We start from the raw sequence: 12,664 nt of genomic DNA, 5'->3' as shown, positions 1-12,664 counted from the left end.
TGATTAAAACAATGTATATTATTTATTAAATTGTCATATGAAAATTCAAATAGTCACAGATGTATTTAATAAATTAAACATTCCTTGAAATGGTGATCAAGTTTCTGATATCACTTTTGTATAAGATGAAGAATTCTTTTTGAAGATTAATGTCTGCATGCTTACTCTACACTAGAAAACCATAAACTGAGAATATGCAACCTTTCCAGCAAGTTTATATCAGAGGCTTACTACTAACCTACTGTTCAGCAAGCCCTTTAAGAATGGATACTTAAGATTCTAGATCTCTGTTGCTTAAGACCTTCCTTTCTGTCAAGCATACAGCAGCTACTATAGTACTCTTGATCTCGTACTTGTCCCACCCATTTGCCTTTTTGTAATTGATAAGAATCAATTGTTTTATACTATGGCATTCATAACCACAACAAGGACCACCAGAATAAACTCATAATAAACTTTTTACCTCAATAAACTTTTTACCTTGTCCTGGTAAAAATGTGCATCCTTTAAAAATATTTTTTTAATCTATGTTGTTCTTCTGAGTTCCTGGGGTGCTCACAGAGTTTTAGCCTATCACTCTGAAAAATTCTAGTGAATACCGTATTTATCGGCGTATAACACGCACTTTTTCCCCCTGAAAATAGGGGGCAAATGATGTATGCGTGTTATACGCCGATGTCCAGGGAGCGGAATCCTCTTAATTTCCCTCTTAAAATGAAGATGCGTGTTATACGCCTGTGCGTGTTATACGCCGATAAATACGGTATATGAAGATCACTGGAATGGAGGCAAGAGATGTCATGATCTTTAAAAGGGGGGAAATGGAAAGTCTTTAGCAAATCTTCAACCAGGACAAAATTAAGTTCTAGGAAGATGGATTTCTATTAAGCAGTATGAAAAATTTAACAGGAAAGATTGTTAAAAAGTGAGCTAGCTTTACCTTTATTCCTGAGTTTATAAGAAGAAAACAGACATGCATTGTAGATGTTCAAAATCTGAATTTCACAGGAAATGTATACCTACTTAAGTTTTAGAAGGCCCTCTCTTTTATTCTATTTTTAAACGATTCATATTTCTATAAGCTACACATTCAAAATTAGAAATGAGGACTCACACTTTTGCATGCCTTTTAGTATATACAAAGTGTATATGTTACAAGTTAAAAACCACACACAACTGCACTACAAACTGAAATCCAGGATCCAATTCTGAGTCAAGTTCTGAGTCAAGATATTGCTGGTATTCTAAAAAAAAGCAAAATGCTCTGAGTAAAGTTTAAAAGCCTGTTACTGAGCATTTTGTATCCAATAGCCAATGCACAGAGATAGCTATCAGGAATTTGATTCTATTATCAAAAGATCAGTCCTACTGATAGTTTAGTGTACACCATTTTGTAAAACCTCTGTTGTGTAATAATATTACAATCCAGTCTTAAATACTCTGATTGGCAAGAAGTTCCAACCAATAACAATATTAATTCTTTGCATGTATGTTTATTTACAAATAAGCTATAACATTGTTACCAAAATTAACCATTTATTTTGAAAATGGTACATTTTATTACTTTTTACCTGCAAATTATATTGTCAACCGAAAATTACTGAATCTCTCATAATTTTTATTGAAAATTTTACTCTAGATCGAATGGGAATATTTTCATTTTTTAAATTGTAATTTCTGTATCACTAAATCCACACAATTCTGTACTATTGTTCTATCAATTGAAATGCTTATCTTTATAAATCTTATATTTATAAAGCAACCAGGGCACCAGAAGATAAACATAGCTAAGAATAAAACAAATTCTGCCATCCCCCTTCTTTTAGCTCCTATATCAAAAGATAAAGAATTCTTTAGAATGGAAAATAAAAATCTTTTGTTAGCATAGAGACAATACATGGGATCTGCTTCTTTCCATGGAAGTCAGGTCTGTTTGAATAGGAACTGAATTCTGAAACTTTACGATTTACACGTGTTAGGATCTGCATAAGTTCAAGTTTCTTAGCATATTGTTTTAACATCACACACAATGATTGTATAAACCAGGAACCATCTAAGGAATTCCTCCATGAGTAGTAGCCTAAGAGAAAGTAAAAGGAAATCATATTGTTTAAGCAATAATTATAAAAGCTAGCCATATAATTTGTTCTCCATAAAATTACACAATTATCAAACCAGCAGCATAGACTCCAGTGAGAGCATCTAAAACAGTATTCTGGTATTTAAAATATTTGATCACATTCTACCCAAAATTATTTAGGTATTTGACATATTTGATTTTCCCTTTCCTTCCACCAATTGTTCCAAGTATATTTTCTTAGGGAACATGGAAGAATGAAAGAAATAACCTCCATTTATTTCCAAAGACTTCAATAGGGATAATCATTCTATTGATCAGAAAAATCAGTGATCATGAAATCATTCATAAAATGATGTCTTTCCCTGACCCAAAGCTTGAAACCTATGACCATAATGGGCAGTCTTCCATTAGTCATAAGTCAAAGACAACCTATAGTCAAAACAAATTTGAGTTCCACTAATTGTATTATATCTGTTCCAAATAAGGTTGTAAGTCTAATGAAATTTACCCAAAAGAAGCATTTTCCATTCATTTATCTTACCCGGTGCAGTAGAATAAGCGTATAGGAAATCTGCTTCTACAGGTATTTTCTGACACATTCTTTCATCTGAGCCGCTGTCTGTTTCAATTCCAGAATCAAGATCTGTTCCTCTACAAGCCTGCCAAATATAAAACATATTACTAATGTTCCTCAGTAACACTGATGAGATATAAATGAGTGCATACAAAGCAGAGGTGAGCAGTATTCTGATTTAAAGCAGAAAAAATACCTTGGATCCAGCATGGATGCATTTGCTGTATCTCACAGTAGCATCTTAAAAATCCATGCCTTCTGCTGGTCTCACCAGACAGCTTCCTGGGTCCAGACAATTCCCATGCAAGGCCAGGAAAAGGCATGGCTTAATACCATATGAGCTGAGACTGTGCCCCTGTGGACAAGGGACTATTGATACTATAGTTCATGTCCTGCTATACCGCATCTTCTATAAGGATTCACGGACTCAATTAGGGAATACCTCATCTAATAAAATCTTGGGAAATACTGATCTTTTTTACACGCAACTAACTACTGTTATATCAATATGAAGTAGTTTCTATGAATATGGCTACATTCTGCTAAGCTATATGTAAAATCAGGCAAACTTTAACTGTCGGCTGTTCATCCACCAGCAATCGCAAAATATGATGTCTGTCTTTTACTTTTATTTTTTACTATTACCGTATTATGTTTTAATGTTTTTATTTGTTGGTAATAAAGATTGTAATAAAGATTGATTGACTGACATGGCTTAAGATGTCACTGACAAATACAATGAGCCATGTTGACAACATCTTTGAATACGATAGTTCTAAAACCGAGAGAATTAGTTCACTTTCATATACAAGAGGCACATAAAGCTATAATACGTAAAACTTAAGGTCTATATTAAATTTGGAAGTTTTATCATTATTCTCTGAATCATATTAAAAATTCACACCATCTTTAGAGTGCTCTGTTGCAATGGAGGTCATAGATGAAATCATGCTCAGAAATGGTTCTGTATGTGCATGACTTCGATTTGGGTCAAAGGAAGTTTTGATGGTTTTAATTTCTAAAGGATAATATATGGAAACTTCTACCTATTTTAAGGATTATGAATTAGATTGCTTTACTCTGAAAATAAACCCATTAAAAGAAAATAATGCATCCTTTATAAAGGGGACATAACTCTTTGGGGAGGGACTTAGTTCTTGTGTAAGCACACAAGAATAAGAGGTCCTTGGTGGTCTCTGAGCTTGGTTGTTCTCTTGCAGACTAGCACTGATGATGTTACTTAGTTTGGGTAATGAAATGTTGGCAAGAAAACAACTACGCTTAGAAGCATCAAGGACTCCTGATTTCAATCCACAAACATTTTCCTTTATTGATATACAGAGAATAATTTGTATTACTACACAAGGACAATTACTACATGGAAGAGGGTTCAGGTAATTTTCTACAGATGCCAGAAGGATTCTACTTCATTACTATTCCCAATTCAATGTGTATATTGGGACGATAGGAAACATTTGGTCGTTTGAGGAAGTCTTCTTTTATTGAAGGATTTCCATTTCTCTACTTTGTGTTTCTTATTACCTGGATAAAGAACAGCTTTGGCTTCCCTCGCAGGGTTTTACACCTGTCTCCTCTGAAGAGGCTGGTTAACATTTTCAGCTCTAGAGGGCCATCTGTGCCATAAATCAGTCCATCTTCTCCATGGCTTAGCAAGACACAAACAAAACTATTTCTCTTTCTATGATCATCCTTGGCAACTTTAAGAGAAGATAAACAATAATGTTCATATTGTGATCAGAAATTCCTGAAAAACAATTTTCTCAGATTAACCAAGAAAATTATATTTGTTCAAAAAATAAGACTTTTGAATTGGTCTGTAGAAGCAGAGAAACATTTTTAGTGTAATAGTTTACTTTTTGCATTTCCAAAAACAGTCTATAATTTTGCTACTTCATCAGGATAGTCACAGTCAAGTACTTTCCTATTTCAAGTATTCACATAACTTTCACAAGACACAGTCCTGGCAGTCTTCAAAGTATGCATGACCATTTGTTTAGTGACTCTTTCAATGATGCTGAAAAAGGTTATTTACAACTGGTCCACGGTCACAGTGTGCATGGACACAGCAACTGCCATAAATACCCGCCAGTTGCCAAGTATCAAAATTTGGGTACTTGACAACTAGCATGTATTTATAACGATTGCTGTGTCCTGTGGTCACATGACTGTCATCAGCAACTTTTCCAGAAATGACAAGCAAAATCATTGTGGGAAGCCAGATTTGCTTAACAACCATGATGATTTGCTTAATGGCAAAAAAAGTAAAAAAATCAGACACGGCTCATTTAACAACTGCCTTGCTTAGTGATGAAAGTTCCTGTTTCCAACTGTAGTCATAGATCAAGTAGTACCTACACATAATTTGACTCAAGTTTATTGCAATAAAATGTTCTGCCTTAAACATTATTTTACTAAAACCAGAAAGTAACAAAATGATGGAAATTGAGTGAAACAAAACACCTTTGGACACAACAACTTTTATTCTGAAATGTAGATCTGATTGAATTTGATAATACTAAGACTCTTCAAACTCTATACTTTCTTACTGATCTGCCCTTTTGACTCTAGGCATAAGTTTTACATTTCATTAAGAGGAACAGATAATTCCTAACTTAAAGTATTAGCTTGTTCTGTAATACAAGATTCTGTAATACATCTTCAATACAACTGATGATGCATCATAAAATGACTACTCACTGTTTTGCAACACCTCAATAATTTGTTTACATGAAAGATCATTATAAGTTTTCACATTATATCCCAATGTTCTGAAAGTGTCTAAAACAAGGGCTGCATCTGCATCTGTACCAGATCGAAGTGCCATGCCTTCATGTTAAAAAAAAAAGAGGGAAAAAAGTCATCAGACATCTTGCATTTTGAAAACACTATAATGCAGCAAGACTGTGAATATTACAGGCAGCATCTGCCCAGCTAGAGAATATATAAAATGTGAAATAACAGCTATACTGGGACACATTCTCAGACAGATCTCATATCATGCGGCCATGAAGGCATTTATAGTTGGATATCCTGACAAGGCAAAATTTCCAGTTGTATTAAACTCTTTAAGCCACCGAGAGTTGTGGATTTTAAGTGAGTAGCCAAGCAAACAAACCTTTTCAGAAGAATCTTTTTAGAATTTCATGGTGAGCATACAATGTTCTACCAGGCAGCTGGGAATCCTTTGGGACACTGGAAGGAGAGGAGGGTTCACTTAACATGCCTTTATTCCTACAAACTAGAAATGCTGTATTTGTGTGTGATGCCCTTCCATAGCTTTAGTTATATGAAGGCAATTTAGTATTAAAGCCAGAATGCAATGGGCATTTTTAGAAATGGCTGGAGTTTCTGAACTCATGGAAGTGGGGCAGATGTGGGGCAGCTGCCAACACCCTATTGACTTTGAACGTTCATGCATTCCAAAGAATGGCTGCAGAACAGATTATGAGAAACTTCATTTAAATTCCAAGCAAGTTGGCAAGGGAATTAGACTTCACTCCACTGCAGTGTTAATTCTGTCCCTTTGTACTCAGGGGATTATTTCTCTTAAAAGACAATGAGAGAAGTCAGGTTCTTCCTTAATAATTTATATGGAAGTGTAGCTATCCATGGCTGCACATGATTGTAAATTTACCTCCAATCCTTGTTGCTAAGAGAAATGAAGCTGGCTTGATCTTCTCTTCTGCTTTCCTATATATGTTACCTTTTTGCCTTTTCTTTATCATTTGATGTTTCTGTATCGATTATCTAAATGTTCCCTAAAGATGATGAACTGGGATATTGGAAATTTGCCCAAGACATCCCACTGATCATGAATATTCTTTTTTGGATCACTGGGAGGGAATATTGGGTATTTTTAAAGCTGTGATCATACAATATAAGTTGATGGTCTTAGGAAATATAACTCCAAAGGCTGACACTGTAGAAAGAACATAGGTTCTAGGAAGTGTATTCAACGAAAAGCATTTGACTGTTCCAAGTAAATTACCTGCTTATATTTTAATTTTAATAAATAAAAATATATTTACCAGTGTCTGGAAGGAAATGTTTATTGTTGACCAGAATGCATATTCCCATTTCTGGACAGTCCATTCTATAACTTTCATCTGCTTGTATTACAGAATCAACAGACTTGCTAAAAGGAATGCTTTTTCTATGAATAAATAAAACAATGTAAAGTTAATCTCATTCAAGTTATAAACGGAAGATCACAATATTTGATTCTATGCATTTTATATGCACTGAGACATTTACCAATGTTAAGATAAAGGGTTGCTGGCACAAAAAAATACCAGTTAGACAAACGACAAGGAATCAGATCTTGAAGAATGAGTGAAATTATACATTTCAAAGCTATTTAATGGAAAAATATTAGGTTAGATTATTTTTGATTCATAATAGTCACAATAATGTACAAGGAGACAATATGAAAAGAAATGATATATAGAAATTGTAATGTAAACAATGTAAACAATATGGCTGTGTCCATCCCAAAAATTTAGATGTTTTTTGGACCCAGTACAAAAACACACCTCTGTGTTATTCATTAAGCAGCATTCTTTTTCTAGCTTTCATGAAAGTTGAAAAACTGTTTGTTTTAAAAACTGACTTATTAAAGGAACAGAATCTTTTTAAATGCTCATGTGAAAATCCAAATGAAACACAGTGTGCTTTAATGAATAACAAAGAGATGTTGCATTTACACAAAGTCCCAAAAACTTATTGTGATGAGTGTGTACCCAAATTCAAGAAAATACAGCGAACTTTTAGTTATTAAACCTTAAGATACTGAACTAAGTTAAGATTACTATGTAATTATCTGGTACTAATCATTTAATACATTTCTCTTATTTATTTACAAGCTGGCACTTCCCAAAGTACCCAAATTTGATACAGAATGTAAAGTAAGGGTGTTGCTACAACCCATATAATTTTAATTCTCTTTGCTTTTGCTATAGAATAATAATGAATGGTAGGAAGTGCCAAATTAAACATTCACTGTTGACTTGACACACTCTTAGTTGATGCCAGGCTCATTGTAGGAACTGGATGCAGTACAGATAACTATTACATTTGCCTTAAATAGGTGAGAGTTCTCATAAACCAATTCTTTAACTAGAAAACACACACACACACACACACACACACACAAAAACCTCAAGAGACCTCCCTCCCCTCAAGAAGCCCTGCTTACCCTTCAGAACCAGATAAAGTCTTTGCATCTATTACACTTTGTGGTGATTTCAGGACATGGTTTTTGTCTGCCATAGTTATTTCTGTTTGTAAATAAAAGAAATATATCATTTTAATTGTAAAATTAAACAGTAAGCATCTTTTGCATCATTGCACCTTAAAATATAAGCTAGATACCCTACTCTGTTTGCCTTTTGTAAGGAACTGAAGACCTGTTTCTCCCTTCATGCATTTGGGACAGCATGCTATTCTGAATGGTTAATAGTTTCTCCTCTGGCATCCAGGTGGAGGAACGTTGGGAGGGTTCTTTGTTTTTAACCTGGCATGTCATGGGGCACATGGACACTGTCAAGGATGGAAAGTTATGAGGATGTGAACTGGTGTATCTTTTTTTCTGTGACTCTCTTAATATTTACTCCAGACATCTTGGTGGGCATTTTACCCTTATTTGAGCCTATTGTCTCTGAATCCTAAAAAAGCCCATTGGCTACACACTAGTTATCCATGGAAATAATAAAATGAATGGTTCCCTTCAATAATGCTCAAACAAAGAAAATACAATCTAGTTACCAATAAGGCTTAGATCATTATTCAGAAGAAATGTTTGTCTAGCTAAAGAAATTGAGGGTTCCATTTTTGTAAAGCCCAGAACACACAGAAAATGTACACATATAATTAAGCGAAATCCAGTCAATATTCAGAATTTCAGTCAATATACAAAAATGAAGATACCTATGAGAAAATTAGAAGAATAAAAGAACACTACCTGCATAAGTTAAATGAATATGTCATTGCTTTAAAAATAATTACATTTCACCTGAAAATACAATCATTTTTAAAATAAAGCAAATTGACCGCACACTTTCCTAGGACAAAGAACCACAAAAAGACCTTCCCATAAGCAGACATCTGTTCTGATTTTGCAGAGTCTGACACATGCTCTGTCAGCAATTATTTACTTCTGTTCCACTACAGTGATACTAACATACAAAAGCATCATCCCTCTTGAGAGGACAATGCTGTTACCAACTAATCTCACTCATGTATAAAAGCATTACCTCATCCTGCTTAGCTAATGCACTGATGTCATCATCTGTCAAGCAGAATATACATTTCTCTGGGGAAGATGATCTCACTTCTCAAGGGGAAAAAAAATAGGTCTAGGACCGCTTAAGTTAACGCTTGTCTGCTTTTTGGTACTAACATTTTCTCCCCTGAGTTTCTTTGACAGAAACACAATTAAGAAAGTTAAGATGGTTCTATGAAAAGTTAGCAATAATACAGATAACATATATAATAATGTATGTCAATATAATTTTAATGTGATTTAAACTATTATAAAGTAATAGGTAGTGCTGGCTATCTTGGAGAGGCATTGAAGAAAAAATAAAACACAGCTTCTAGGTAATATTTAAAACCATGATTTTCCATGTAATTCTTCAAATAACTGACCTACTGCTTACCTACTGTGTCAGCTTTGGAAGCCATATTTTATTTAGAAGCTTCCACACCGCCACATTTTTGAGTCTGGGAATTTGGGGGCGGGGAGGGATTTCCTAGAGCGGGGAAAGCTTAGACATAACATTCTTCTACCAAGTCAAGGACAAATCAGCGTGCACCTGGAAAGGAAGAGTTGGAGGACTGTCTCCAGTTTGGACAGGTGGTGATTGGACCAATGGGTACAGAGGATGGATTGCTGCTTTTCAATTATGAGGGGAAAACCTGGAACTCTCGGATTCGGGTTTTCCCAGATGTGCCAATATGACAACTCTAATAAAGTGTAACTTTGAAAAAATGCTTGTCTTGGAGTTTGTTGATTTGGAGTTTGTTGGAATGCTGACATACCGTAGGTTAGCACTCCTCTAGAAACAGTAATGTTTTAAAAATACTTTTTCAATAAGACGCTTCTCATTCAGCATTATCAGTTTATAATTTTAAATATATTAAATGTGATACGCCAAGAAGAATAGAATCCAGATTCCCAGCTATATGAGTAGATCACAAATACTATTAATTGTAAAAGAAACAAGGAAGTATCTAGACTCTTTCTTCCAATTGTGGTCTATATGAGACTTGGAGGCACTGAGAGGCATTTTACTTGAGATATTTACTTGCTTTATCCTAGCATCCCATTCATTAAGTTGAAAGAGTCTAGAAAGCAAAATTAAGAAAGTGTAGGAACTCCAAAGTATGCAATCATAGAACATTCTCAACTTTGTTTGGTGCAATATATTGGGGAATCATTTTTATTTTGGATTACAAAATTATTGAAAGCAGAGTTGAAACAACTCTTGTTTAGCAGGCATTGCATTCTTTCCCAATCCTTATGATTTGAGGCTTTTAATTATTGACAAAACCTGGATGCAGCCTTAATTTTCCTAATATCTTAGGTGAAGGCTGGGCATGGTCCTTTTCCAATCTGTATGGTTTGAGGCTTTAATTATTGACAGAACCTGCATGCAACCTTGATTAATCTGCCTAATCTCTTAGGTGACTTACATTTCAAAAAAACAATGGGAAGCACAGATGTGTTGCAGATACATCTGCTTCCAGTGTAGTGTTAGTAGTAAAAGCACTACAAAAGGAGAGGCCCAGGTTCAAGCCTTGAAAATTCACTAGATAATAGACCAATTATTGCCCAGAGTTGTTACTGTGGGGATAACATGAAACCATATAATCTGGCATGAATTTTAGAAAGGAAGGCAGGATATAAATCAAATAAGCAAAGAAATGGTTTGTGATGACCTTCTTACAAAAATCAGATAATTTAAAGTTAACCTCAGAATACAATCATTTGCAGTTACAACATTCATGAAAAAATAACTTTATTATTCTTACAGGTCTGTTAAACGATGGAAAGCTAAAGTAAGATCATACGCCCAGTTGCAATTTAATTTAGCAAACACTTTGCTTAATGATTGAGTTGCTGGGTATATTAAGTCACTTTTACTATATAAAATCAGTCTGTGTAACTTTCGTTAGTAGCAAGTAAGGTTACAGGGGCCAGGTACTACAAGCATATAAAAGGCACATTTAGTAAACTGCCCTTAAGATTGTTGCAAAGGTCAGGAAAAAAAATCTACTGGCATTCTAACAGTTTCAAATGTCACCAATTTTACCCCCATGTGTTGTATTAGTTCTGTTTGCACTAGGTGTGTAAAGGGGTCTATATGAAAATTTCTCTTGGTTATGTCATCATCAAAGATAATAGCAATTACAGTATATCAATTCAGTTTCATATCTCTGCAAAATTAGAAAAGACAATACAATCCATAACTTAACTCCTGAAGGAAAAGGAGACGATAAATCTAGCAAATAGAAAAGTTAATTTTATGCTGTGCTCAGTTGAAAACTCAAAAGAATTTTGAGGGAAGCCAAATATTTAGAGGGCAGCATTCTCAAGGAGGCTTTTCTATAGATTTTGCATATAGTATTCACATTTTCTTGGTAGCAAGTGCCTGTTTTCATTGGGCTGTATTTCTGAATAAAGATTGTGCTATCAGACTTGATTCCAAATTAACTTGGTTCTAAAGATCTGACAATTCTTTTGGAAAAATTATTTCTAGGACAATGTAAAATATTTGGTACAACATTTCTCAGGCAGCACTTTAGTCAGTGCATGTTCTTCACACTGTGGGATGTAGTTTTGCTGGGCAATCTCAGTGTGAACCACCTTTTGAAGACTGTTCATGAACTCTCAGGTAAACTGCCATAAATTCACTGTAATCTTGATTATATACAAGGCGGTCAAACCCAAAGTCAGGAACTAAAACTAATATTGAATCCAAAATAGTTAAGTTTTGCTTTCCACACCACACTCTTGGGATGCCAAAACCGAGATAGGAAATCAGTGTTAAAGGGTAGTTTAATTTAGGGTAGCCAATCTACCAAATGGCTTAATACTTTTGAGACTTAAACTCCTCCTGTTTTAGGGATACAGTATTGAGTATTAAGAGGCTTCCTTTTCTTCACTTAGTTAACTGTAGTAGTTTGGTGTTTATTCAATACTCAATGCTGGTCTGTGACCATCATAAAAATCTATTTTTAACGTTAATTTCTTTCTTTTTGTCATTAAAACAACGTGAATGTTAAGCGGAGCAAAGGCCAAAGAGAGAAAGGAGGGCAGCCCAATCCACTGCCAAACCAAATTTTTTAAAAAATCTTTTTTTAACTGTTGCACAGGCGGTCTGGGGATGGATATCAGAGAGAGCGAGTATCACTTTTGTTTCCAGGCAGGACGCCGCTACCTACCTACCTGCTTACCAGCAGCTATTCGGCCACTTCTTAATTTCTGAGGGTTGTGTAGGTGAGAAAAAGCTTGTGGGATAGAAGTAAGCAAGAACAATTGACCGCGATGGCGCCTATTAGCAGCTTCCAGAGAAAGGAAAGAACAAGCGATCCACCAGAGCAGCAGCAGGGACGCGTCCCGCCTCCCTTCGCGGGTTCGCTCGGCTGGAAGCAACCTTTTTATAAAGGTATTTAACCTTTATTTCCAACGGAGACTCAAGGACCACCGCACCGGGCTCGGAAACAACTGCTCAGGGGACTCTCTCCCCGCCCAGTGGGCGCAGCACCAGCACCAGCACCAGCCTGGGAGTGAAAAAAAAAAAGACTTTGGTGGGAAACCCCCCCTCCCCCTCCCCGGGGACAGGGTCACTGACCTCTGCTGACTCCTCCTTCGCTCCTACGGTTTTACCCTCTTTCCGAGCGCTTCCAGGGCTGCCTCCGACCGTTTTCTACACGCTCGGCTTCCCCAGCCCAGCCTGCTTTTAACCCCACCCTGGAGGAGGAGGAGG

The 12,664-nt window shown here is 35.5% G+C and overlaps 1 protein-coding gene across 7 annotated transcripts; it reads right to left on the bottom strand.

Annotated features, from left to right (window-relative positions):
* Positions 1–3: 3 nt before the first annotated feature.
* CASP3 (caspase 3) lies at positions 4–12,655 on the bottom strand. 7 transcript variants are annotated; one of them, XM_026697877.2, is made up of 7 exons: positions 12,530–12,655; positions 7,870–7,951; positions 6,704–6,828; positions 5,373–5,501; positions 4,197–4,372; positions 2,622–2,739; positions 4–2,080 (listed from the first exon to the last, which is right to left on the bottom strand). In XM_026697877.2, the coding sequence occupies exons 2-7, from the start codon at positions 7,941–7,943 to the stop codon at positions 1,854–1,856; spliced, it is 849 nt and encodes a 282-aa protein (XP_026553662.1). In that variant the 5' UTR covers positions 7,944–7,951; positions 12,530–12,655; the 3' UTR covers positions 4–1,853. The 7 variants fall into 7 exon arrangements, with proteins under 7 accessions (XP_026553662.1, XP_087792460.1, XP_087792463.1 ...); XM_087936334.1 differs by lacking the exon at positions 12,530–12,655 and adding an exon at positions 12,124–12,517; XM_087936337.1 differs by lacking the exon at positions 12,530–12,655 and adding an exon at positions 12,132–12,453.
* Positions 12,656–12,664: the final 9 nt, after the last annotated feature.

The sequence above is a fragment of the Pseudonaja textilis genome, chromosome 6 (assembly GCF_049901715.1).
Source record: "Pseudonaja textilis isolate UNSWEBS1 chromosome 6, rPseTex1.2, whole genome shotgun sequence".
Classification (NCBI taxonomy): domain Eukaryota; kingdom Metazoa; phylum Chordata; class Lepidosauria; order Squamata; family Elapidae; genus Pseudonaja; species Pseudonaja textilis.
This window is presented reverse-complemented; position numbering and strand designations above follow the sequence as displayed.

Bases quoted from the DNA above. Each gene is read 5' to 3' on its own strand.
- CASP3 (XM_026697877.2), bottom strand. From the start codon at position 7,943: ATGGCAGACAAAAACCATGTCCTGAAATCACCACAAAGTGTAATAGAT. The intron at 6,829-7,869 runs GTAAGCAGGGCT...ATTTATTCATAG, and splicing joins ACTTTATCTGGTTCTGAAGG to AAAAAGCATTCCTTTTAGCA. The intron at 2,740-4,196 runs GTAATAAGAAAC...TATATTTGGCAG, and splicing joins CAAAGCTGTTCTTTATCCAG to GCTTGTAGAGGAACAGATCT.